At 48.7% G+C, this 27,343-nt stretch overlaps 2 protein-coding genes and 1 long non-coding RNA gene across 4 annotated transcripts in view; 1 reads left to right on the top strand and 2 right to left on the bottom strand.

The window, feature by feature from the left end:
- TGFBRAP1 (transforming growth factor beta receptor associated protein 1) overlaps positions 1 to 11,426 on the bottom strand; it is a 31,549-nt gene extending 20,123 nt beyond the window's left edge. The window contains exons 1-3 of one of the 2 annotated variants that reach the window (XM_061155830.1): positions 11,368 to 11,426; positions 3,723 to 4,423; positions 1,048 to 1,242 (exon numbers count right to left, since the gene is read on the bottom strand). In XM_061155830.1, the coding sequence (XP_061011813.1) occupies positions 1,048 to 1,242; positions 3,723 to 4,410 (883 nt within the window). In that variant the 5' untranslated portion in view covers positions 4,411 to 4,423; positions 11,368 to 11,426. Of the gene's footprint in view, positions 1 to 1,047; positions 1,243 to 3,722; positions 4,424 to 11,367 lie in introns of those variants that run through there. The other variant, XM_061155831.1, reaches the window with a different exon arrangement.
- A 1,677-nt stretch (positions 11,427 to 13,103) lies between these two features.
- Positions 13,104 to 15,783, bottom strand: LOC133065121 (uncharacterized). The gene is made up of 3 exons (XR_009694851.1): positions 15,622 to 15,783; positions 13,900 to 14,784; positions 13,104 to 13,566 (listed from the first exon to the last, which is right to left on the bottom strand). It is a non-coding gene; the product is annotated as an uncharacterized LOC133065121 (long non-coding RNA).
- A 196-nt stretch (positions 15,784 to 15,979) lies between these two features.
- Positions 15,980 to 26,236, top strand: C11H2orf49 (chromosome 11 C2orf49 homolog). Its single transcript, XM_061155838.1, has 4 exons — positions 15,980 to 16,111; positions 17,725 to 17,891; positions 21,252 to 21,627; positions 23,458 to 26,236. The coding sequence occupies exons 1-4, from the start codon at positions 16,013 to 16,015 to the stop codon at positions 23,512 to 23,514; spliced, it is 699 nt and encodes a 232-aa protein (XP_061011821.1). The 5' UTR covers positions 15,980 to 16,012; the 3' UTR covers positions 23,515 to 26,236.
- The last annotated feature ends 1,107 nt before the right edge of the window (positions 26,237 to 27,343 follow it).

The raw sequence follows: 27,343 nt of genomic DNA, 5'->3' as shown, positions 1-27,343 counted from the left end.
CCCTGGGGGCAAAGGCAATGAATGCACAGATACACATGAGCTCTTGGCTTCAAGACAACATCACGAGCGGTGTTCTTAGGGAACCGGGAAATGTGGCCAGGGGCAGGGCTGAGAGTGCATTTCCAAGGTGTGGAAAGGGCTCTGGGGTTATGTGGGAAAATGCCTGCTGGAGGGCTCTGGATTCAGTGTCATGATCTCCTCTACATACTTCCAGACGGCTCAGCTGAATGTGAACCAGTGCCAAATCCAGGTGAACAGGGGACGGGAAGTCACTTTGTTTCTCCTTCAACTTTTCAGTACATGTGAAGATGCTCATGATAAAACTGTTCTTCTTGTTATTTAGTCACTAAGTCATGTATGACTCTTCTGAGACCCCATGGACTACAGACCACTGGGTTCCTCTGTCTACGGGCTTTCCCAGGCAAGAATATTGCAGTGGGTTGCCATTTCCTTCTCCAGGGGATCTTCCAGACCCAGGGATGGAAGCCGCATCTCCTGCTTGGCAGGCAGTTTCTTTACCACTGAGCCACAATAGGTCCCTCATGTGGTTGGCTCCCTGGCTGCCCTGATCTGCTGAGGCGTCATCCCCTGCTGGCCCTCCTCACATACTGGGCACCACAGTCACGCTGAATGACCTACACAATCTGGAACCTGGGGTTCCCTCCTGTGCAGACTCACATGTGCCTTTCTGTCTGCCTAAAGGTTCTTTCATACCATACGTGCTTGGCTGAATCCAGCTCATCCTCAAAAGTTTGGCTCAAATGCCACCTCCTGCAAGAAGCCTTCCCTGGTATGGTTAAGAACTCCTTCCTAATCTGTTCTCCTAGCTGGCCTTATTCGTTGCTGTCAAGCTCTCACATGCTGTAGCTATTTGTTTAAATGCCTATTTCCCTTTAATCTCCATGCCCCTGAAGCTCAAAGACTGTATCACACATTGCCTATGGATTTTCTGTGCTCGGCAAGAGGCCACGTTCCCAGGGGTTCCTTATAGCATTTAGTGAAGACATACCATCACAAAACACCTGAAAATTCGGTGGAAACTCGTACCTTCAAAATCCTGGAGGATGTGGCCTTCCTTAAAGGGCAGGGTCTGCTTCTGCTGCTGATCCAGCATGCTATGCACGGTGATGAACTCGTCATCCAAGGCGACGACATATGGGAAGCAGACGGCTGCTCCGATCACATTCTCCGACCAGCGAACAGGTGCACGCTGAGAGATCCCAGCCACCGTGGCAAACATGCCTGGGAAAACAGGAAGCGTCGGGGGGCTTCAGAGAGTTGTGGTTTGCTTGCCTGTTTTCTGCAGAGGTGAATACCTGTCCCCTTCATCACATTTCAGGGTGGGAGAGATGATATACCAGGCTGTATGGACAGAAGACCCTCATATCTGTTCTCATGAAGGGAACCTCTCTCCCCAGAATGTCCACCTTATACCTCCTTCTAATTAAATATAAAATTAAAAGATGCTTATTCCTTGGAAGAAAAGCTATGACCAACCTAGACAGCATATTAAAAAGCAGAGACATTACTTTGCCAACAAAGGTCTGTCTAGTCAAGGCTATGGTTTTTCCAGTGGTCATGTATGGATGTGAGAGTTGGACTATAAGGAAAGCTGAGTGCCAAAGAATTGATGCTTTTGAACTGTGATGCTGGAGAAGACTCTTGAGAGTCCCTTGGACTACAAGGAAATCCAATGAGTCCATCCTAAAGGAGATCAGTCCTGAATATTCACTGGAAGGACTGATGCTGAAGCTGAAGCTCCAACACTCTGGCCACCTGACATGAAGAACTGACTCAATGGAAAAGACCATGATGCTGGGAAAGATTGAAGGCAGGAGGAAAAGAGAACGACAGAGGATGAGATGGTTGGATGGCATCACCAACTCGATGGACATGAGTTTGAGCAAGCTCCGGGAGTTGGTGATGGACAGGGAAGCCTGGTGTGCTGCAGTCCGTGGGGTCACAAAGAGTTGGACACGACTGAGTGACTGAGCTGAACTGAATTAAACATAAGGTTAAAAAACGTGCACATGGGTCTTCCCTGGTGACTCAGGTGGTAAAAATTCCACCTGCCACAGCAAGAGACAGGGTTTCATCCTCAATCTGGGAAGATCCCACATGCCTTGGAGCAACTAAGCTCACAAGCTCTCACTACCGAAACCTACACGCTCTAGAGCACGTGCTCTGCAACAAGAGAAGCCACTGCAGTGAGAAGCCTGCAAACCACAATTAAAGAGCCGCCCCTGCTCACTGCAACAAGAAAAGCCTTTGCAGCAATGAAAACCCAGCATAGCCATATAAAAAAAAAAATTGTACACGCACCCACATGAAGGTGTACACTGCTCATGTCCTCAAACATGGGGAAGAGAGAATTCCACACAATTTAAGAAGCTTCACAAGCTTTCTGCCACATCCAGTCCTCCCATAGGTTTGCGTCCCTAAGTACCAGCTTTTCCCTAGACATTCACTCCACACTGAACGCATTCGTTCAGATACTTATTGAGCACCAACTGTACACAGGCCACTCGACAAGATGTCCCGTGTGTAAGTGTCGTCCCGCACCGCCTGCCCCACCCCGCCCCCCTGCCACCACTGAGAGGTCAGGTGTAATTCTGGTTCTCTCTGATACAGGGGTACAGCTAACGTTGCAATTCAAGACAGTCTGCTGTTGAGTGTTTGTCAATGATAACATCCACATTCACTGATGGTTTATCTACTTTGTACTTAAAGCACTAACTGCCTTAAGTGGTGTCTGAGTTTTTTGACTCCTGAATCAGGTGTGGGGATATCTACAAAGCAAACAAAAAACAGTTGATTTGGAAAACCTATCATCCTAATTCCCCGTTTGCAGGAAACAAAGCCCACTAAGTGTCATCCATGCCTACGACCACCAGTGATGCTGCCAGCTACGATTCTCAGGGGGTGATGGTGAGAACTAGAAAGGCCACAGGAAACAAAGAAAGCCCTTCCAAGAAGCTAGCGGCTAAACTAGATGCTTTTGGTGGGATGAAACTGCAGTCAATAAGAGAAAATCAGGGACATGACCTTGGAATCTCCACACTTCAAAATATCTAGAAGTGAGCTCCCTCAACTCCTTTTTAGAATGGAGAATAAACATAGACCAGGTGGAAACCCATACACAGTAGAAAATCCTATAAGGAAGTCTTATAGATTCTCATTTTTGCACTTATCCCCTTACAGGAATTCTCTCTGGAGCCATCTTCAGGCTCTGCTTTGTACTGTGTTCAGTCGTGTCCGACTCTTCGCAACCCCAAGGCCTGCAGCCCACCAGGCTCCTCTGTCCATGGGACTTCCCAAGCAAGAACACTGGAGCGGGTTGCCACTTCCCTCTCCAGGATCTTCCCGACCCAGGGATCGAACCTGCATCTCCTGGGGCTCCTGTTTGGCAGGCAGGTTCTTCACCACTGAGCCACTTGAGCAGTCCCTCAGGCTCTACTTTAGCACAAAATAGGTGATGCTATGACTGGCCTATTCTTGTGCCATGAAACCCACACTCACAAAACGATCTAATGAAAACTGAGTAAACACTGGGCATGCAGTTGTTTGCCTCTTGCCTCAACGTTGGCAAACACAGTCCACGAGTATCTGCTTTTCACAACCACAACCTCGCTCTCCAACCTCAGCGTGAATGCAGGGACAGAGGTGGAGAGACTGGGCAGCAAGTGGCAAGGTTAGTGGAGGCACCTGGGCGCCCTGCTCACCCAGTCCCCCAGGGCCCGCCAGGAGGAACTCCTGTCTCCCGATCCTCTTGACGATGGGCCGCCGCTCCTCGCTGCAGAACGGGAACAGGTCCTGGGAGGTGCCCGTGCTGTAGTTAAGGATGATGTACTGGGTGGTGAGGGCCAGGCACAGGAATTGGCCATCCACGGCCACGGCCAGGGGCTGCTCCGGCGTGGACACCTCCTTGACAATCTGGACGCGGTCCTCGTACACCAGGAAGACCTGGATGGTCCTGCGCTTGACTGAGATGATGCACACCTCCACGCAGAAGGGGTCCCCGCTCACTGGGTTCTCGTTCAAGGCGAAGGCCATGGCCCCCTTGATGCGGGCGCCCGAGGGCACGGGCTCCAGGCTCAGCATGTGGACCAGGCTGATGCAGCCGTCGCACAGCACCAGCAGCCGGCTGAGTGCCGACGCGGCCCGCAGCTCACTCACCGCCTTCTTGAAACCCAGGTGTCTGTGCAGCTGCCTGGTGGCCGTGAACGTGGCCGACCCGCCGGGCAAGGGCTTCTCCTCCAGCAGGAAGTGGTACACGAAGCAGTCGCTGGTGCCCACGTAGAGGTTCCGGCCGCAGCACTCCACACACTCCAGCGACCCCCGGTCCCGGTCGCCCAGCAGCTGCTCCCGCTCGATGGCGGGGACCAGGGTGAAGGCCTTGGTGCTCATCATGCTGGCGGCGGCTCTGAGGGACGGGAAAGGAAAGGGAGGTTAGAGGAACGAGCGATGGATAGAACCGTTCCGGGCGTGACAAATAAACATCAATTCCCAGTTGTAACTTCAGAGAAAGGAAATCATTTGACACTTGTGAAAAATACTGCAAGAAAGACTTCTGACTTGGCCTCCTCCCGCAGGCAAACAGAGACCCTGCCAGGAGAGCACACACGTGCCTGTAAGTAACTGCCAACTCTCTTCAACAGTCATTCAGCCACTAAGTCAAGTCTGACTCTTTTTGAACCCAAGGACTGCAGCACACCAGGCTCCCCTGTCCTCCACTATCTGAGTTGGCTCTCTCTCATGTTCATCGGGTCAGTGATGCTTTCTAACTATCTCATCCTCAGCTGCCCACTTCTGTTGCCTTTAATCTTTCCCAGTATCAGGGTCTTTCCCAATGCGTCGGCTCCTCACATCAGGTGGCCAAAGTATTGGAGCTTCAGCAGCAGTCCTTCTAATGGATATTCAACTCTCAACAGAGCTGAGATTCATTATACATGGAGCCTCCCTACATTGTTCTTCAGAAACAAACCTCTGGGTAGAAGACGGGCATGTCTACTCATCCACAGACAACACAAGACAAACATTTTGGAAAAAGACAAAAATGATCATCACTGATGTTCCCCCAAACCCCACCAGCCACCTGACTCATGTCTAAGTGAACAGTGGGGCACTGCTCCATGGTGGGGTTCACTCCTGCCCCTTGGATCTCACAGGAGTCACAGAAGCAGGGACCACACCCCCAGTTCCCTCGCATTCTTCTCACTGAGGCGTGCACATTGTCCCAGCACGTTCTTTGGCTCCCAGAATAAATCTGTTGGCATGGAGCAGGAAAGATGTGCCTCAAATCTCCAAGGCTTGCAGGTGGCGAGTTGAGGTACTTAGCAAATTTGTGAGAAGGTCAGTTAATGGATTACTCCCACTGGAAGACACACTGTCCCAAACTTGAAGCCTGGGCTTCTTACTTCTTCCTCTGGAAAGGACTCTGGATTCACAAATTAGAAGCAGCAGAAACAAAGGCACCAGTGTAATTCAGTGGGGAAAGAGAAAGTCATTTCAATCAAAGGTTGCTGGAACATGTGGTTAACCTTGAAAGTGAAAAGTCAAAGTATTAGCAGCTCAGTCGGGTTTGACTCTGCGATCCAATAGACTGTAGCCCGATAGGCTCCCCTGTTCATGGAATTCTCCAGGTAGGAATACTGGGGTGGGGAGCCATTCCCCTCTCCAGGGGATCTTCCAATTAACTTCAGTTATCCCTACCTCATACCATCTTTTAATATAAAAATTAATTTGAGATGCATCAAGTTATTTTTTAAAAAAAAGCTATAACTACAAATCTTCTAGAAGAAAAGATAGGAGAACATCTTTGAGATCTTGGGGTACATAAAGATTTCTTAGGTTACAAAAAGCACTAACCATAAAAGAGAAAAAGCTGGTAAACAGGATTTTATAGAAATTTAAAAAGTATGTCCACTGAAAGACACCACTAGGGCAATGAATAGGCAAGGTCCAGACTGGGATAAAAATCTGTGATACCTATCTCAGACAAAGGGCTCACATTCAGAAGAGAAAACACTACGGTCAACAGCCATGGGGGAGAGATCAACCTGCAGAACCACGTGTAATTGCAAACTATAGCTACAAGCAGACTTCATTTCATACCCATCAAATAGACAATACCTCCCAAGTCTGATGACGCTGGGGGTTTGCAAGAATCTGGATCCATGGGCATGTCCCTGCTGCTGGTGGAGGCTTCTGGGCTGGCCAGACCATGTGGGTGACGGAGGAAGCCCTTGGCAACTGGGGAGCCAGGGATTCTCCTTTTGGCCTCACTGATGTTCAGCAGGACATGAGCAAGGAAGCTAGAAGCAGTTCTGTTTGCAGCTGGGAGGAAATGGAAACTCCACAAGGTTGGATGGATGGAGCACCACACAGCAGTGAGGGGATGCACTGAGGCCCACCCATGACTCGGTAAACTTCCCTGGAAAGGGGAGCTGCAGATGCTATATTTGGCCTGATACCTCAGGCCTTGTGAGATGCAGAAACATGAAGTCCCAACTAATGTAATATTCAGAGTTTCAGCCCTACATAGTGAGATCATAAAGAAAAGTAAGGGAATAAAGAACAGAAACCCAAGGGGGATAGGATGTGAGTGGGCAGAAGCTGATCTCAAAGGTATTAGTCATGTCTGCTTCCCTACGCTGAGTTGCTTTTATTACTACTCCCTACATCTCATGTGAATTGTAAATGTTCTTTTCAATATATAAAATATTAATTTAAAAATATTTATAAAAAACCCTACTCATTTCCCCAAACCAGCTTACCCTGGAAACATAATAGATACGCAGCCTCTGTTAAATAAGCTTGATGTGCATGCACGCTCAGTCGTGTCCAACTCTTTCCAACCCCATGAACTGTAGCCTACCAGGCTCCTCTGTTCATGGGGTTTCCCAGGCAAGAGTAGTGCAGTGAGTTGCTATTCCCTTCTCCAGGGGATCTTCCCGACCCAGGGATCAAACCTTTGTCAACTGCATTGCAGGTGGGTTCTTTACTGCTGAGCCACTGGGGAAGCCCTTAATAAGCCTGGTAGGAGTCATAAAATGCATGTTCCTTGTTTACAATCTCACTTCACGGAAACATTTACAACCCATGTGAATGATTTACTTGTCATTTCTTAGTTCATCTAAATCCAGAGCTTAGTTTATCTGAATCCGTATTTACAAAGTCTGAATATTTCCACATATCCCAGGTTACTGGAAGATGGGAGATGGTCCAGCAGGGTCAGAAGCCCTGCAAGGGGCAGTGTGGGCACCTTTCAGGGTCCCAGCCTCTTACTTCCCGACCTCTGCTCAGCCTCTGCTACCCTGGCCACACAAATGCCTCCACTTCTATCCACAGCCAGCTGGAGTTGCATGTTGTGTTATTCCGGGCCTGGCTTCCCTCTGCATTCTCTCTGAACTAAATCTCACCAAGGCCAGGCTGCATTAAAGGTCACCACGCAAAGAATAAATACGGAATAAAGGCAATGTTTGAAGTAGACAGATTATTTAGCTGCTGCTGCTGCTAAGTCACTTCAGTTGTGTCCGACTCTGTGCGACCCCATAGACGGCAGCCCACCAGGCTCCCCCGTCCCTGGGATTCTCCAGGCAAGAACACTGGAGTGGGTTGCCATGTCCTTCTCCAATGCATGAAAGTGAAAAGTGAAAGTGAAGTTGCTCAGTCGTGTCCAACTCTTAGCGACCCCAAGGACTGCAGCCTACCAGGCTCCTCCATCCATGGGATTTTCCAGGCAAGAGTACTGGAGTGGGATGCCATTGCCTTCTCCGTATCTAGATGCAGAAACTGGCTAATAGACTCAGGGTCACAAGATTAAAGAAAGGGAAAGGACTTCCCTGGTGGTTCAGTGGCAAAGAATCTGCCTGCCAATGCTGGAGATTCGAGTTCAATTCCTGGTCTGGGAGGACCCCACATGCCGCAGAGCAACTAAGCCGGTGCACCACAGCTGCTGAGCCTGGGATCTAGAGACCTGGAGCCTCAACTACTGAAGCCTGCGTGCCCAAGAGCCTGTGCTCCACAACAAGAGAAGTCCCCACCATGAGAAGCCCACTTGCCACAACTAGAGAAAAGCCCATGAAGCTACAAAGACCCAGCATAGCCAAAAATAAAAGTAAAATTATAAAGAAAGGAAAAAATATATATATATAGAGAGAGACTCCTAATCTGAGACAGAAATAAATATATCCTAAAATAATGCTATGACAAAGTGCCATTGATTGAAATGGGAGCCTCACCAATGTTTATTTTTTGGAGGACTTCCCTGGTGGTCCAGCGACTAAGATGCTGAGCTGTCAACGCAGGGGACATGGGTTTGATCCCTGGCCAGAGAACTAAGATCCCACATACATTTGCTGAGAGGTACAGCCAAAAATAATAGCAATTATTATTTTTCCCTGAACTAAAGGACAGTTACCTCCTGTCATACAATGTGCACATGATATGAGGACAGCCTCAAGCTGGGTGTGGCGTCCTGTGTGTCTGCAAAGAATCGCACACGTGAGAATTACACCAACACTTTAAAATGAAACAAACCCTTCAGAGCCCCACACAGCTGTATGTGCACCAGAGAGGCACCACTTTAGAGGTAAAGACGCATCGATGGGTATCACAGCCCTGTAACAGGAGGCTCTTCCTATGAATCCACTAAAGATGATTTCTTACCTGCATTTTATTTTATTTTTCTTACCTGCATTTTAAAAAGGACCCTCTACCTAAAGTTGGGCTTCCCAGGTGGCTCTGTGGTAAAGAACCTGTCTGCCAATACAGGAGATGCAAGTTGGCTCCCTGGGTCGGGAAGATCCCCTGGAGGAGGAAATGGCAACCCGCTCCAATATTCTTCCCTGGGAAAGTCCATGGACAGAGAAGCCTGGCAGGCTACAATCCATGGGATCACAAAGTCGGACAGGACTGAGCAATTGAGCACACACGCAGGTGTATGTATACATACATATATACATCATTTATACACACCACCTGTATGCACATATATGCACGTAGTGTGTGTCTACGTACCTATCCTATGAATCCTATAAGAGCAACAGTTACAAGTGAAGTAGGGATCTGGGGAGGGCAGGGTAGGCGGGCCAGGAGTGGGGGTGGGGGGGTAGGTGGGTGGTCTGGGTCCCCAGGGCATCTTCCTCAATCCTGGACTTTCAAACAGCTGTTAGGCTGTTCGAGGGTCTTCTGGATGCTAGGCAATTGTCCCCTTTAACAATGTTCTTTTTCCCGAATGTTTAATTTCCCCAATAGCAGCTACCTGACCATCAAGACAAGATCCTGACCTCAAATCACCTGCAAGATTTCACAGCATGCTCAGTGACTCCTCCTGCCCTTCTGCATGAGGCATTCCAGCTCACTCAGGGTAGCCCCAAATTAGCTTGCTACTTCTGCCTTCATTTAGTAGTACAGTGTTTTTTAATAAAGAAGAACGGGTCAGGTTTGCCACAGAAGAGATGAGTTGTAAAGTACCAGCCAAATTTTTGGGCAGTCTCCAAACACCTGGCCACCACAAATGATTACTTTAATGTATTTCTAATGAGAACTGGGCTCGGGCCAAGATGAAGATGCTTAACCCATTAAGGAAAATTTCCTCGAGTTGTCTTAAAGGATCACAAAATTTTAATATTAGCATGAAGGAATAAGCCATAATGTTTTGTGTAAGAACAGAAAGGTTAGCTGCAAATCAGCCCTGGAAAGTTTAGCGTTTTTTAAACACTTATCTCTATGCTTTTAAAACTTGTCCACTGGATCTGCCTGAAGGAGAAAGGGACCCTAGGCAAACCTCTGCCGCTGGAGGGTTAGGCAGAGGCTGAAGTGTCCTGGGAGCCTGCAGTGGAGGGCAAGCTGCCTCCAGGACCAGAGGGCTGAGGTTCACTGTCGAGTGGAAGAGAAAAGGCAGAGTACGGACCTGCAGGTGAGGGCTACCACCACACCTGTCCCCCGATGTCTTTGTAAAATGTGCACAGAAAATGTGCACTCTGGAGTTCAGAGTCCAAGAGGGGTCTAACTGCAGAGGCAAGCCCTCACCGGGTTAACAGTTACTCAGAGCCGAGCCCACCCACTTCAGAGCCCAGACAGCTCTGGCCCCATGACTTCGTTTTTTGTTTACTGACCATAATTTATCGAGCACCTACTAAGTGCCAGGCTCTGTGCCACATGCACATTCTCTTAATGTGTTGCACGTATCTTTTCTCTTATTTCCCTGGTTTTGATTGAGGAAATTGAGGCTCAGAACGTCCAGTGATGCCCAGGGCTCCCAGTTAGAAGGGGCAGGGGCAGGATTTGAACCCAGATCTCCATCCCCCCTCTCCCACCACAGAGCAGCTCTGCCCCTGTTAAGCGAAGAACCTGGCCTGGGAAGGCCATATACCAGAGAGGCCGCTTCAGTGATCACGGAGGCAGCAGGGCTGGCAGAAATGGAAGGAAAAAGAAAAGGAAGCAGCTCTCCAGCTCTTCCTTCCTATCCGATCATAAGGCTGGAGTTTCCTGCTGACCAACAGAGAAGGGAGGCCAGAGGAGGGGCAGTGGGCTCCGGGCTCCCTGCAGCCAGCTGTGAGCCCCGGGCCGGGCTACCGGCTTACACCACAGTGGACCCTCCACACACGTTCTCCCCGGGTCTCCACCTGCCACCACTGTCTCCAAGGCTGCCTGCCCTCCCCGGGCACTTGCTCAAGGATGGAACCCTGATCTGACAGGTTGGGACCCCTGAACTCAATATGACCTATGTGCATGAAGAAGAGCTGTATGAAACCCCATTTCCTGCAGCCAGCTAGGGCCTGGGGCGGGGGTGATGGTCACCCGAAGCCTTTGGCGGGAGTGATGGCAGGTGCGAGCACCGAGAGGTGGCAGCTTCTGTCTTGAAAGCCACCTCTTAAAACACAGAAGGCGGGCAGAGGAGAAGCCAACTTCCATAGCACCTGCGTCCCAGGGCAGAACGGCGGCGGCGAGGAATCCCCGCCTCCCATCACACACCCCTGCCCGGTCTCCCAGTTCAGGCCAGACAGTAGGGCTCGAATGTGGCCCGGAATTCGCGTTCTCAAATCGCAGGAGCTCCAGATGTCAACCACAGCGACAAAATGATCGCAAGCTCGGCTGGAGTGGCAAGGGGCGCGGGGCGTCGTCCTGCTGGGCTCCTCCCCCCACAACAGCTCACTCAAACCCGGACGGGGTCTCGGGTCTTCTCAGACCCTAACACGCGCACGCTGCACACCCGCCGGGTCCCCGCGCCGCGCGCCCACCCCCCCGCTCGGCCGCAGTCCCCTCCTCGCCACCTGCCCGCGCGCACCTGCTCGTACCCGTCGCCCCCTAACCCCCTTCACGCCCCCGCCCCGACCCTGGGCCCGCCCGCCCCGCGCTTACCGGCCGCGCTCCGGCCGCTCCGGGCCCCGCGCCCCGGGCCGCGCGCTCCTGGGCCCCGGCCCCGGCCCCGGCCCCGGCTTCGGCTCCGGCCCGGCCCGGCCCCGCCGCTTCCCGTCACGTGGGTGGCCGGGGGGCGGGAGCGCCGGTCCCCGTCCGGCCTGCGCCCCGCGTCGGTTGCAGACCCCGCCCTGGGCCGGGCCGCGGTGGGGGCGCCCCTCCGGCCTCGGATGCCCCGGGTTTGGGGGGCTCGGAGCGCCTGCCTCGGGGCTCGCGGGGTCGGTGGGCGGGGAGATGCGCCGATCTTCGAGGCGCACGAGCGGAGCCTGCCGGGCCCTGGGCGGGGTCGGTAACGCGGCAAGGCTGCAGCTGCCGGGGCCGCGCTTTCTCCTCCCCCCGGCCTGCTGGACACGCTCGCCGCCCTATTTCTCGCACCGCGACGGCGCTGGGCAGTGTACTTGCTGAACGAACAAGTGAATCCACCCATCCCTCCATCCTGGGAAAGGCTGGACCGCACGGCCACCTGACGTAGTTGGACTGGAGGAGTGAGTGGATGGCGGCTGGTGGCCCCCGTAGGGCTGAAATGGACTGCCGGGCACGAGCCGCCTGCCGCCCGCCCCAGGCCCACAGCTAGCCCCGAGCCCCAGGGGCGGTGAATTCGCAGGGTGTCCTTACTGACGCAGGGAGTCCAGGACAATTTACCCACTCCTTCAGGAGCGCCCATCGATAGCTATCCCTTTGGGTCAAGCTACAGCGCAGAGTCCTAGGTTAGGATGAATCCATGAGCCTGTCTTCCAACATATAGTCAAACTCCAGTTCCACAGAGAAAAAGAAAATTCCCTCTAGGGCCGTCAGTGCGCAATTACCAGCATATAAAAAGCCCAATTTTCTCAATGATTTTCCTGACTTTAAGAGGCCCCCAAGACCTCAGCTTTCCTCCAGCCCCTGGAGAATATAAAACAAAGATGTCGTCCCCAATCTAGAGGCAGATACCAGCTACTACTCTGCAGCCTTCTGTTTCTAAGGGAGGAAAACAAATGACCCCCCAAAGAGTCAAATGAAGCAAATAACAAATCATCAGGAATTAATTTTCTGTGACCTCTTACGTCCTTCCCTTCTTGCCACACACGTCCCACCTGCCCCAGACAGAGTTTCAGTCCTGACCCTGTGGATCCAGCATCACTGGCCCAACCTCCAGGTGGGTAAAGGATTTCCAGAGTGTACAGCTACCTGTGCTTCAAGGACAAGTGCAGGTCTGGTGGAGCCAGGGAGCTGGCTCCACCCGAGTTTTCATCCATCTCATTTTGCCCAGGCCCATGGAGAATGTGTGACTGGTCATCAGCTCATCACTGGCCCAGGTCACCTGGCCTAGAATCCACTCTGCCGTGTCGTTTCAGCGTTCTGCCATGAACTGGCATGAGATTACGTAGAGGTGACACCTACTGACTGCCAGCCAGGCAACAGGGCTAAGGGGCTTACCGTGGTGACCTCATTTAAGCAATATCCTTATGAAGTAGGCACTACTGATTTCTACATTGTACACAGTAATTTACAGACACAAAGTGAAAGACTTCCCCTAAAGTCCACAGAGTGAGCAAGGGTAAGAACTCAACAACACGGTGAGATTTTTTATACATAAAATTAAGCTCTGTTGGTTGAATAGTTTATGGAATATTTGTGTTCTGCTTTAAACAATCTAGGAGTGAAAATGTGTTAACAAAGAGGAGCAAAAGAAGATAATTCAGAAATAGTTATTTCCTTTTTGAAAAAATTTGTCATAAGATTCTTAAAATGGCAAACTCCACACGTGCACGTTATTCCACTTACAAACCTTCTTCCTGAAGTTTTTGAGAAGTCTATTTCACATGTCTGGCAGCTGTATGTAACTAATCCATAAACAGGCAAAGATCTGCACCTGGCTAATTCTATACTCCTCATGTTGTTTTGATTTGTCATATTTAAGAATATCAAAAGAAAATTTTCAAAGGAATTATCAATTAACTTCATTTATGATACTTATTTATTTTTGACTGTGCTGAGTCTTCCTTGCTGCACAAAGGCTTTCTCTGGTTGTGGTGTGCGAGCTTCTCATTGCGGTGGCTTCTCTTGTGGAGCACCAGCTCTAAGCTCATGGGCTTCAGTAATTGCAGCACATGGGCTCAGTAGTTGCATCCCACAGGCTCTGGAGTGTGGGCTTAGTAGCTGTGGAACAAAGGCTTTAGTTGCTTGCAGCATGTGGCATCTTTCCAGACCAAGGATCAAACCCATGTACCCTGCATTGGCAGGCAGATTCCCATCCACTGTACTACCAGGGAAGTCATTTATTATCCTTATTAAATATCCCTTTGGTCCATACTAAGCAAGTTATACTATAGAGTGTGAAAAAGATGGCCTCAAAGATTAATGACGATTAAACATTGAATAGATACAACTGAATTCTTAGTATTATACTGCTAATGAGAGAAATCAACACCCCAGGTTCTCATTATATATCTTGTTCATGATTCATTCATTCAGTAGACACTGAATACTTACTAAGCGTAAGCACTGTGTTACTAGGGCCGAGGCAGGGGTCAGGGTGGGGTGTCGGACTCTGTTCCAGAGGAGCTCATAACCAGTGAGGTGACGACGCCAAGTAGGACAGTGTTTGTTGGTTTTCCTCAGCTTTGTTCTTGTCAACTACAGGCCCCAAATAAAAATGTTAATGAAAACCTCATGATCTCTGAGGAAGGGGAAATTCTCATAATAAAACCTGAGCATTTTCGGTTACTATATAATACAGATGACTTCCCTGGTGGCTCAGACGGTAAAGCGTCTGCCTACTATACGGGAGACCTGGTTTCAATCCCTGGGTTGGGAAGATCCTCTGGAGAAGGAAATGGCAACCCACTCCAGTCCTCTTGGCTGGAAAATCCCATGGACAGAGGAGCGTGGTAAGCTACAGTCCATGGGGTTGCAAAGAGTCGGACACGACTGAGCGACTTCAGTTTCAGGTCATAATACAGGTGATACTGTTGTAGCAGGAATGAACTTCAGTCTACAAACTCAAATGTGGAAAAATTGGAATTTTTTTTTCTGTAACTGAACTTTATTTTTACTTTAAGGCCCACTCAGCTGCCAGGGACAATAATCTTATCATGGAAGACCAGCGCCCTTCCCCAGGGCTGTGTCTGGTTAGCGAATGTGTAAGGTGCCAGGACGAGGAGAAGCAGGAGATGTCTGGTCCTCACATCTCTGGTCCAGCACGAATTCAGAGGTGCTCTTTGTCCACTCTGGTGTTTGGTTTTCAGTCTTGTTGTTTAGGTGCTGACAAGCCTGGCTTGAAGCCTCCAATCACGGTGTCTGCCTGGCTTACAGGTCAGATGCCTGTCGCTTCCTTGCTTCGATGTGGCAGAAATCTCTTTCAGGTGGCCCTTCTGCCTGTACACATTCGAAACATCACCTCAAAATCGTTAGAAAGGCAAATTATCCCCCACCCTACTTCTGCATCAGAAACCGATTTAAACACAGCAGACCACCTGTTTTCAGAGGCTCCTCTCCCTAAGGCTCTTCCTAGGATGGAGTGAGGGCAGGCATTACCAAAGACCCTGTCTCTCCTTCCCCTGGAGTGAGGAGGGTGCTGAAACCTTATCAACACTTCCTCCTCTCTGACTCTTGATTTTATTCTTTTGCTCTGGGGACACTCCTTCTATCCTGAAACGTTTGTTTCAGAGACACCAAGAGTTATCTGAAAGGATTTAGTTTTAACCTGGGAAGTACTTCTAGTTTTAAACTGGAAAATACGAGAAGGAAAAAAAAAAACTGCACAGGTCTTACCTGCCATAAAACGTTTTTGCTGATGAAGAGCTTGAGACATCAGGTTAAATCCTGAAAACCACGGGGTGGGGGGGTGGGGAACAACCCAAGAACCGGTAGCCACATTTCCAGGTAGCTAGAGGTAACAGGGGAGGGATTTGCCCTACTTTGGCTCCATCTTCACAACACTGTGAGGGGCGTTATTCCCATCTCAGAGCTGGGGAAACTAAACAAATGTGCGGCTGTGTCATCGGCACTTCTCGGCTGCCCTTAGTTTCATGTGTGAGTAGGTTCATTCCGAGTATTACTTCGGGAACAAATACTTGAGTGCCTACTATGTGGCAGGCGCTGGGTTCCAGGGAATTAAAGCCTCTGGCCTTACATCATATTGAAGGAACATTAGGAAACAAACAATAAAAAGGCTCAAAAAACAAAACCAAGACGCTCTCAAACACTACTCACCATATTTAGACCAACTTTCATCGGCCTCCCCTGCCGTCTTCCCGCGAGGCTGTCCTTGGACTCCCATTGGTCTCTGTCTCTGACGTCATATGAGGCGCGACCAGGCGCGGCCAATCGTGGCTCGTGAACTTCGCCTTTCCCTCTCTTACTGCCAGACTGGAAACGCCAGTGTCCCCGGCAGGGAGCGCTTTCACTTCTTTATGCCCCCGGGGATATCCTCCGGTTAGAGCCCGCCCAGCACCCTAGCCTGCCCGGAGAGGCGGAGCGCGACGCGCGACACACACAGAGTGACTACACACCCGGGGCCGCCGCGCCTGCCGTGACGTCACTTCCGTGACGCTTGCTCGCGGGAGACTTGTGGGTAGCCGGCCGGGGTCTCCTGGCGACGACGATGGCGGGGGATGTGGGCGGTCGCAGCTGCACGGATTCGGAGCTGCTGCTGCACCCGGAGTTGCTGTCCCAGGAGTTCCTTCTCCTCACCCTGGAGCAGGTGCGGCGCGCTGCTGCGGGCGGGCCTGCTTCGGGGAGGCGCTGGGACTTGAGCTCGCCCCGAGTAGTCCTCGGCGGCACCCGACACACCCGCCGCCGCCGTGCCAGCCGCCGGGTCGAGCCGCTCTCCGTCCCGCGCGGACCGGCCGGGTCTCCGCACTCACCTGCCGAGAGAGAGAAGGCCTCAGAGTTCCAGGGACTCCTGGGAGTTAGGAATACTCATTTGGGGTTCCGATGGTTGGGAAAGGGAAGTCCAGACGACCCCCACGGCCTGGGTGTGATCAGGGGCCTGCCAAGAGGGGCTGGGGAAGGTCGTGGAAGAACGGGAACAAGGGGTGGCGGTCCCCGGCTGCCGGCCTGGAGGGCATCGGAGAAGTCGTCCGTTCTCCACACTCACCGAGTTCAAAGACGGGGAAACTGAGTCTCAGACAGGTGGAGTGACTTCTGTGTTCACACCGCCGTTAGATGGTGCAGCCGGAGAACTCAGGGCTCCTGGCTTCTCAAAGCTGCGTTTGCTCTTTCTCAGCTGTTGTGGCTTATGATAGCAGACGAAAAATAAGACCAAAAAAAAAAGTGATGAGTTTTGTCGTACTCTAGAGCACCGGGAACTGTGTTCAATGTTTTGCGGCAGCTTGGATGGGAGGGGAGTTTGGGGGAGAATGGATCTGTGTATATGTGCGGCTGCTTCCGTTTGCTGTCCACCTGAAACTATCACAACATTGTTAATCGTCCAGGATTAAATAAAAAAAATTTTTTTTAAGTGATGAGTTTTGTTTAAAGTGGTAGAGAATTGCTGAAAACTTTGGGGGGTTTTAAGTGGCATGTTTTGTTGTTTTCTTTTTGTTTTTCCCCTCAGTACTCTTCTTTCTCTGATTTCCTCAAACCTGGCCCCCTCACCCTCCACCCCCTACCTGGCTAGAATTTTTTAGAGATATCAATTAGCTATTTTCCCTGTGGTTGTGAAACTTTTTAGGTCCCTCACAATCACCCTAGGGTGTGTGAAAACACAGATTGCAGGGTTCAATGCACAGAGTTTCTGGTTCAGTAATTTTGAAGTGCCTGAAAAGTGCCATTTTTAACAAGTTCTTGCAGCTGGTCCAGCAATCACAGTTTGAGAATCGCCTTGAGGTCTGAGTGATGAGCTCCAGTTTAATATAGTTTCCGAAGTAGGGAAAGTTGGGGAAAAACATCCCGGGTGAGACCTCCAGCCCGCCCATCTGCTCATGACAGTAACTCTCTAGATACGTTTCTGACAGGATAGAGTAACTGTTATCATTGTTTGCTTTCTTTTTTCTGTCTCCCCATACAGTCCCCCGTTTTCAGTTGCATTCATAGATTAAGATGCTGCTACTGAAAATGGCCTTTATGCCTCCTGTGTGGGTCACACTGAGGACACATGACCATTGTCTTTAAGATGAAGCTGGAAAGAAAACGTGAAGAGCTTAGCCTTTCTATAGTACTGCTTCTTGCAGCAGCATATAGGATGTTAGGCATGTGTCCAAACATGAAAGTGGTTTTATACTTGTTATTTAAGCACTCATGTCTTACCCTGTTGGATAGGCAGTTAAAATGAAGGCTGTTGTTTTGAAATTACTTTTGCTTCCTTTTCCACAGAAGAACATAACTGTTGAAAATGACATGAGAGTAAACAAAGACAGTCTGACAGACCTTTATGTTCAGCATGCAATACCACTGCCTCAGAGAGATTTGCCAAGGAATAGATGGGGGAAAATGATGGAAAAGAAGAGAGAACAACACGAGATAAAAAATGAGACAAAAAGGTACTTTTCTGCAGTTCCGGTTATTGTTTTATATGACTGAACAATCTTGCTTTTCTTTTTTTCCCCATGTGAATTTAGGTAAAAAAAATACTCAGCTACTGTTTATTGAGCATCAGGCATTGTGCTGTAGCATAAATAAAACTGACCGAACTCCTTGATCATATTTGAATTGGGAGAAACACAATAAAAAAGTTAAGTCAAATACAGGGCATGCTACACTGTGGTAAATGCAAAGGAGAAATGGGAAGAGGAAGAGGGATGACAGCTTTGGGTGAAGTAGCCAGGGACAGCCTCACTGAGAAGTGACATTTCAGTGGAGAAACCTGTGGAAAGTAGAGGGTGAGCCAGGTTCTGGGCCAAACATGAGAGCCAAGTCAGGGCTGTGTCCACACGATGGCCACGAGCAGCCTGGAGGCAGGCAGGGCTGAGCAGGGAAGGCGGTGCAGAGGGGTGAGTGTGGGAGGACCTTGGCTCTGCTCTGAGATGAGCAGCCGTCGCAGGATTTCGAGCAGAGAGATAATACCGTCGGATGCACATTTTAAGAGGTTTACTCTGGCTGCTATACTGAGACGTGGTTTAAGGTTGGGGGAGGGTGGTGTTCTGTAATCCTGGCAGTAGACAGTGGTGGTTCTGGGGGAGGTACTGGACTTGGTAAGAAGCATTTTGGGTCTGGTTGTGTTTTGGAGGCAGAGCCAACAAGGTTTATTAAAGTAGAAGGAAACAGTGGAGTCAGATAAGGCCATGAGGTCTGTGAATAAAATAGAAATAAAGAGATGGTTGTATTGCTTCCATAAACCCCAGAAAAGTCCAGAAAATTTTAAATTCCAGAAAAATTTTCGTAAAACCACAAGCAGATGAATTTCCTTTTATACATTTAATTAGCATAGTTAGTTAGGACGAAGTATCTTAACATCTCTAAGTGGCCTAATTATTTTCCTGTGTCTATTTCATCACATGTGGGTACTATTGATTAATTGCTGAATATTTTTTTGAGAGCCTCACTGTCCTAGGCAGTGCACTACAGACAGTGGGAGAAGATGGAATGAGAGGGCTCCATAAGGAGCACCTTAGCTCTGAGTTAGTGGTTTTAATCTCTAGTGATGAAGAAAGAGTCCTGACTGATGGGTGATTATTTCCCACTTCTGAGAATAGCGGAAGAACATAACACCCGTGTCATCTGCGTATAATCTTTTGGCGAACAGGTGTGTGTACAGTCTCAATGTTGACTGGAACACAGCTTAGGATGAGCATATTTCTTAGAAGCTCCTGAGATGGTGCTAATGCTGCTGGTCACTAGTAGCACTCTCAGTAGCAAAGCTGAAGTGTTTTTCCTAATAACTGGTTGTTCAAGTTCTTTCAACATGTTTAATTGAAAGTTGTCCCGTCCACCGCCCCCCACCCCAGCCCCAGACGTTTGTTTCACTTAAGGTCTAATTAATACTGAACAAATGAATGCTTTTATTATTTATACTTACAAATAAGAGTGGAAATTCGGTTTTCAGAAACTAAAAGTGAAGACTTGCTAGTTATAAACTTAAAATTATATAAATGTTACAGTTAGTTTAGGAAATGCCTGAACTTTAAGGACTTTTAATGAGTGGAGTCGGATGTCCTGTCAATTCCTTGTTTGTAAGCTGCCAGTATGGTGGTTTAGTGTACTTTTATAGTTTGTTAGCTTTTCTAAATAATCAGTGATACGTGGGCAGAATAACTCTGTCAACAGGATGGTAATTTTTAAAAGTTAAAATTTTTTGTTGTTCAGTCAGTGAGTTGTGTCCAACTCTCTGTCCGTGGACTGCAGCATACCAGGCTTCCCTGTCCTTCACCATCTCCCCGAGTTTGCTCAAACTCGTCCATTGAGTCAGTGATATCATCCAACCATCTCATCCTCTGTTGTCCCCTTCTCGTGCCCTCAATCTTTCCCAACATCAGGGTCTTTTCCAGTGAGTTAGTTCTTTACATGAGGTGGCTGAAGTATTGAAGTTTCAGTCCTTCCAATGAATATCCTGGGTTGATTTCTTTTAGGATTGACTGGTTTGATCTCCTTGCTGTCCAAGGGACTCTCAAGAGTTATCCAGCATCACAGTTTGAAAGCATTGGTTCTTCAGCATTCAGCCTTATTTATGGTCCAGTTCTCACACTGGTACATGACTACTGGAAAAACCATAGCTTCAACTATAGGGACCTTTGTTGGCAAAGTGATGTTTCTGCTTTTTAATATGCTGCCTAGCTTTGTCATAGCTTTTCTTCCAAGGAGAAAGAGTCTTTCAATTTGATGGCTGCAGTTACCATCCATAGTGATTTTGAAGCCCAAGAAAATAGTGTATCACTGTTTCCATGTTTCCCTATCTCTTTGCCATGAAGTGATGGGACTGGATGCCATGATCTTAGTTTTTTGAATGTTGAGTTTTAAGCCAGCTTTTTCATTTTCCTCTTTCACTTTCATCAAGAGGCTCTGTAGCTTCTCTTCAGTTTCTGCCATTAGAGTGGTATCATCTGCATATCTGAGGTTGTTGATGTTTCTCCCGGCAATCTTGATTCCAGCTTGTGAGTCATCCAGCCTGGCATTTCGCATGTTGTACTCTGCATATAAGTTAAATAAGCAGGGTGACAGTATACAGCCTTGATGTACTCCTTTCCCAATTTTGAACCAGCTCATTATTTCATGTCTGGTTCTAACTTTTGCTTCTTGTCTTTTATACAGGTTTCTTAGGAAACAGGTAAGGTGGTGTGGTATTCCGATCTTTTTGAGTTTTCCACAGTTTGTTGTGATCCACACAGTCAAAGACTTTAGCTTAATCAATGAAGCAGATGTTTTTTGGAATTCCCTTGCTTTTACTATGATCCAGCAAATGTTGGAAATTTGATCTCTGGTTCCTCTGCTTTTTCTAAATCCAGCTTGTACATCTGGAAGTTCTTAGTCCATGTACTGTTGAAATCTATCTTGAAGAATTTTAAGTGCTACCTTGCTAGCATGTGAAATGAGTGCAACTGTGCAGTCGTTTGAACATTCTTTGCCTTTCTTTGGGATTGGAGTGAAAAACTGACCTTTTCCAGTCTTGTGGCCACTGCTGAGTTTTCCAAATTTGCCGGCATATTGAGTGCAGCACTTTCAAAGTATTATCTTTTAGGATTTGACAATAGCTCAACTGGAATTCCATCACCTCCACTAGCTTTGTTTGTATAATGCTAAGTTCAAAGCAGCAGAAAGTTATTTCATTTAGGGTAAACATAGAAAACTTCATTTCCAGTAGTCCTGCTTAGATTAGTCAAATCTTTTTTGATCATTTTAGCTTTGAGTTCCAGGGAACTAGTTTGCCATTTAGAGTATTTTTCATGAATACATCTCTCTGATTTCAGGAGTAGCCCTGCAGATGGGTTGCGGAAAAGACCTCTCATTGTGTTTGATGGAAGTTCAACAAGTACAAGCATAAAAGTGAAGAAGACGGAGAACGGGGATAATGACCGGCTCAGGCCCCCGCCCCAGGCGAGCGCTACCAGTAATGCCTTTAGAAAATTGTCAGATTCCTCTTCAAGTGTCTCACCCCTAGTTTTGTCTTCCAACTTGCCTGTGAACAATAAAGTGGCGCACAGTAATAGTGACACTAGACAGGACCACGACTTCAGGCACAGGAGGAGTCCTCCGGGCCCTGCGAAGTCGCCGCCGCCGTCGCCAGTGGGAGCCACTCCCGTGAAGTTAAAGCGAGCTGCCCCCAAGGAGGAGGCCGAGGCCACGGTGGGTGCTGCCTGGTGGGCCCTGCGCCAGCTGCGTGCCTGGGGTCCGCCCTGCCCCACGCCGCTCTCCCGCCCGTCAGCAGGAGACGTCGCGTTTCTGCATCTCACTCCCTGTGCGTGGCCCTGAGAGCCGTGATAAGCTGACGTCTTAAAGTGCTCTCCGTTTATTTCTGCTTAAAACATGTAAAGGCAGTGCCTCTTGGGCACTTTTCCTCAGGTGTCCTCTCGGAACTCAAGGAGAGAAGTAGTCCTGTGTTAGCACGACTCAGAATGTTAACTCCGTTGTGCAGGGTTACACATTTATTAAGTGGCAGTGTAGATATTGACCTTGAGCTTGAGTCTGTCCGTTTTGCACTTATCTTAAAATCACACCAGAGTCTTTAGGTTTGCTTCCCCACCCCGTCGCACGTACCTGTCTTTAGGAGGATGGAGGTGGTTTGGGAGACTGCTCTGTTAGGCTCCACTAGACTTACTGTCTGAATGCTTGCTTTTCAAATGGCAGATGTGTATAGTTGCCAGAATATATTTTGAGTTTAATTATGAGATTTTATATATATATATGTGCAGTTTTATAGTTTTTACTCCTTGTCTTATTTCATTCAGACCGATATTAACAACAGACACCACTGACTGGGTGGCTTCAACAGTAAATATTCATTTCCGACAGCCCTGGAGACTGGAGTCCACACTCAAGGCAGATTCAGTGTCTGGTCAGGGCCCACTTCCTGGTTCAGTCGGCTGCTCTCTCTGTCCTCTCCTGGCAGAAGGGGCAGGATGCTCTCTAGGATCTGTTTTATGTCATACCCTTCATGACATAACCACCTCCCAGAGGCCCCCCTCCAGCACCGCCACCTTGGGGGTCAAGATTCAGCACAGGGAGTTTGAGGGACATCGGTATTCAGTCCACAGCATTCCTGTATATTCTTCGGCTTTGTTGTCAATTTCATGTTCTGTGTCAAAGCGATCAAGACTCTGAGTAGTTGAGACCTAAATAGCAGACCCCGGAGAGAGAGCTGCAGTGACCTGACCAGCCCACAGTTCTCGTTTCAGTTTATCAGTCAGACTCCTTTCAGCCACCCCCTGCAGTGGGTGCAGTAGCTGTTCCCATTTCACAGGTGAGGAGGAAGAAGCCTCGATAATTTAAACAAACTAGCCTAGGGCTCCAGTCAGTAGGCACCAGTCTGTAGTTGAATTCAGGTCTGCTTGACCCCAGCACATGCATTTCTAGTGATGCCACACCGCTTCTGTCCTCAGTCACTGCTGAGGGGCGGGGGAGGGGAGATGCGGGCATGTGAGGAAGGACCTTGAACATTACGGTCAGTGAGCCAGTGAGCACTGAGGATTTTTTTTTCCCCCAATCTCTTGGAAAGCATTTTTCTACTCAGAAAACTTTTATTTGTTCAGAGGTGTGACTTTTCTTTTAAATCTTGTACTCAGATCTTAGACTGTGAGGTTGGGGTGCTATGGGCCCTGCAGGGAGAAGCAGGCCTGGAGTGGCTCTGGTTCTTGGCTCTGAGTGTACCTGGGGGGGCTTCCAGGAAACCCCACTGGGGTCAGCGTCGCATCCCAGCACCTCCTGAGGGTGCTGGCTGAGTTGGCTCTGGGGTGAGGTCCAAGCCCGGGCGTGTTGTCTGTGCCCTGGGCCAGTCTGTCCGACAGACGTCAGAGAGCCACAGCTGTAAGCGCAGGACCAGGGCTGGCCTTTCCTGCCGCCAGGTGGCAGCAGCACGCCACCGTCCCTGTGGCAGGGGTCAGTCTCTGTAAAACGTGCCTTTGGGGTGTCCGCCGACATTTCTGCAGTGTGCACTGACTTCTGCTCCTGTGTTTGCAGATTAACCTGAAGCCCCCAGAAGCCAAGAGGAAGATACAGCATGTGACATGGCCGTGAAGGAAAGTTTCCAAAAATGTAAATATAACTGTAACTGTAGTTTTTCAAGCAAGTTCGCATATATTGACAGTATTTACAGAGATCTTGATTATTGTGGAATTTTCTTAAGAGGTTTAAATTAGGTTCAAAAAAATAAAGTCCTTTTCTTTCCCTTTCTCCCTCCTTTCCTTCCTGTGGTGGGAGGGGGGTAGAATCTTGCCTTTCATGCTCTGATTAGGAAGGAATTTCTTTTTAAACAAGTGGTTTATTTAGTAAAGTCATTTATATTGCCCCTAGTCACATAATTAGCTGCAAGTCTGGTATAAAACATTTGGTGATTTATAAGAATTATGCTCAATTGTCTGTTTTGGTCTTTGGGGAAATTTGAGGTTTTTTTTAAACTCAAATACTTTAGAAATTCACGATTTTTATTTCTTTGCCCAAGCTAAAGAATATAGCAGTTCATCGCGGTATTTTAGTGAATACTGCCAGACTCCCCTTCAGGGTTCCCCATGGAGAGCATGTTTGTAGTGCTGCCAGTTACCTGCTCAGAATATTCAGATAACACTGCTGTCCTTGACGCTCATGTTGCCTCTCTTCCTAGAAACCAAAAGGGAACCCAGTGCTTGTTACTGCTCCTTCTTCCCGTTAATTGTGAGTTGATTTATGGAGAGTAGACTGCCTAGCCCTTGGACACTCCTAACATGTAGTCATGGCAGCTCTGACCTCCCTCTTGGCCAGGAATCACTCCTTCCTGGGAGCATTATCTTTTCCAAGTGAAGCTGACTTTAAGCTCTTCAGGGGAGTGATCCTGTTGGAGGTGGTACCTGACGGCAGGAGACTCGGGATAGGAAGAGGGGGTAGAAGGCCAGAGCCTGAGGATCCAGGAAGCCTGGGAGACAGCAGGGGGTGCTCAGTGCCATGCGCAGTTGGCAGGAGAGGGGCCACCGAGTCGGGGGGTCACTCAGAGCAGCGCGGGGCAGTGGGCAGTGCCCACGGAGGCACCAGAGGTTTCCTGGTGTGTGAAGTGGCATTACTCTGGTCCTCTAACAGAAGTCGGCGGGGAGACACGCTAGCCTCCTGCTCACGAGTTCCCAGGTCTGCTTTCTGCCGTGTGCTTCTGACCAAGGTCAAGGGTACTTCACGTTCTTCCCTTGTATGAGTGACCCTCAGGTTGGAGTTTTCCTTCCTAGAGCAGTTCATCCCTTTGTTGATTTGTTAAAACAAGCATTTTAGCTCTTGAATTGCCTTACAAAACATTCATTCAGCCTTGAAGATAGGAACTATACCCAAATTTTAACCCTACAGTTTTCAGCCTTTCTGCCTTTATCCCGACTAGAAATCCGCACACGTAAGAGACTGATCAGCACCAAGTGCTGTGTCCGTTGTTAATGTTACAGTAAATTGTTAGAAACGCTTTGTGATCTGCAGGGCTGACATCTGGGTATGTTAAAGGACAACCATAATCCTGTACACTGTGTTACGGGAGATTGTGAAAGTGCAGAGTTAGGGTAGAATGACAGATTGTATTTTATGTTCTGCTGTGTCTGCTCCCATTTGCCTCTCTCTCCTTAACTAAGAGAGAGTTAGCCATTTGACAGTTTTACGTCAGTGGAAACTTATTTTTAGTTACTCAGTAAAGTTAATTTTTAATTTGTATATTTAACTTACAGAGTAGGTTGGTAATAACAGCTGAACTGTGTAACATTGTTGCTTCAAATTGAAGTTTATATTGTGAACATTCAGCATCAGTGCTCATATAGCAGCGTATTTTTGAGCTGTTCTGAGTCTGAAGAGTGGAGAAGCCTCGGCCAAGTACTGCGGGTCACGTTTGCCACATCTGAGCACAGAGTGGACATGGCTCCATGGCGATGACAGTGGTCCCAGGGGTCACTTTACGGGCTTGTGTCCATGCCTTGACCTGAGCAGCGCTCACGTGGACGGCGCCTCGCTCTGTGACGTGGGCCCATCTGGCGGCTTGATGGAGTGAGTGGAGGGTGGGTGGTCAATCAGGTGGCTCCCGGTGTAGGCACATCTACTTCCTGGGCACGTGGGCGCCTGTGCTTCTCCCTCTTGGCTCCCTGTTTTCCTTTTTCTTACTCTCCTCTCCCACAGTTCTACCTTCTCTGCTCCTTCTCCTTCACCTTATAGATCCTGAGCTCCAGGCTTACATTTATTTGCAAGTCGGACTGCTTGGCCCGATGATCACTGGGGCCAGAGCTAGGTGAGCCCCGTCCTCCTTGAGGACCACAGACGCTGGTGCAGGGGTCCGAGAGGGTCTGTCACCCAGTGGCTGAGGACGGGCAGTTCACCAGAATCGCTTTGGGCACAACCAGGCACTTTGCAAATACCACTATGAGGCCATCATATATATCTCTGCTAGTATTAAAATTCTTCAGAATTGTAATTATTATTTGAAATAGCATTTTGGTTAACTTAAGTTTTGAGAGATGATTCTAAAACTGAGCTAGACTCATTTGATAGCACCGACCTTCTAAAACTTATATTAAGTGAAACTGCCTGTAGGTGAAGTCAGGTCTGTCAGAACACCCTTCCTCTGCTGATGCTGTGGAACTTGTCATCCTTAGAGGCTCCAGAGTGGCCATGATGTTTTAAGTGTGCTCTTTTATTAAATGCTTGTTTTGTAATTCAGTACAGAGTTTAACCTTGTAATGTACATTTTTGTATGTCAACGGTCTTTTAAGTAGCCTTATCTTTATTTAAATAAAAAGAGTAAAATTACTGAATAGGTCTATCATTCATAACAAAAATAAAATGTAAAAACACTGTAGTGATTTGATCTTTTTTTTTTTTAACTATATAGAAACTTGTTTTTTCCTTATAGTACAGCCTTCTGTACCTGGATTGACTTCTCAGGTCTGGTGCCAATAGTCTGGCCACATCTTGGGCCTGTGGGAGGGGCTGAGTGGGGGTCCTTGGGGCTGCTGCTGGTGGCCCCTGTGCTTCCAGGGATGGAGCCACCAGCCCCCATATGTGTCCTCCGTCAGCTCTCCTGGCAAACACGGACTGACCAGAGGTTCAGCTGAGGGGTGATTTGTTTTGGGAGTAATCTTGAAAAAGTTATTTTTTAAATTTTTTTACTGATGTTTTAGTGTGGAAACTGAAGGTCTAAATTAACTAATTAATTTGGAGAAGCCTCAGGTAACTTTCTACCTTGAACTTAAACATAGATCTTTCTTTTTTTTTTTTTTTTTGGTCTGGACAGAAGAGACCAAACAAATGTCATTTCCATTTAGATCAGTTTTACCAAAGTGCCTTTTGCTGACTGATGTTCTCTGTGCTGTCTGTACTGAACTCGGTTGTCTTCCTTGTGGCAGAAAAGATAAAGATGTGAGTTAGTTAAATTCCTGCTCAGTGGATAGTAGATAATTGTAATAATAGGAAGAAACTCAGACTCTGCAGTGAAACAGTGAGGGATGCGGGTGGTGAGGAGCGTTAGGGAAGATCCCCCAGGAAGAGATGGTACTTTAAGGTGAGGAGGCTTGGAAAGCTTTCAGGAGAAGAGTTCTGTTTGTTGTGGGGTTCAAAGGACTGTGTGGTCGTTGCTGCTCTGCCCATAAAAGGCAAGAGTCTGCGTCCTACTGCTGGGTGTGGAACCAATCGAGTGCTCGAGCTTGGACCCATGCTGCAGCTGCGGGAAAAGCCCACTGGGGAGCTGTGTCCCAGCAGTCAGCGTCCCCCGGACCCGACTGTGGGTCACCCTTCTCCACGGCCAATGAGACCAGCGCCGGCAGCCGACTCAGAATCCCGAGGAGCAGAAAGCCCTGGGGTTCTTTGCTCCCAGCCATGGATGACTCAGACGCCAGCCAGGGGTTCTGCAGAGTAGACA

Source organism: Dama dama, chromosome 11 (genome assembly GCF_033118175.1).
Source record: "Dama dama isolate Ldn47 chromosome 11, ASM3311817v1, whole genome shotgun sequence".
Lineage (NCBI taxonomy): Eukaryota > Metazoa > Chordata > Mammalia > Artiodactyla > Cervidae > Dama > Dama dama.
The sequence above is the reverse complement of the archived record's forward strand: the minus strand, read 5'-3'. Positions and strand labels throughout refer to the sequence as shown.

Coding starts and splice junctions, on each gene's coding strand:
- C11H2orf49 (XM_061155838.1), top strand. CDS start 16,013: ATGGCGGGGGATGTGGGCGGTCGCAGCTGCACGGATTCGGAGCTGCTG. Junction 17,892..21,251: donor ATAAAAAATGAGACAAAAAG/GTACTTTTCTGC, acceptor CTCTGATTTCAG/GAGTAGCCCTGCAGATGGGT. Junction 21,628..23,457: donor AGGAGGAGGCCGAGGCCACG/GTGGGTGCTGCC, acceptor CTGTGTTTGCAG/ATTAACCTGAAGCCCCCAGA.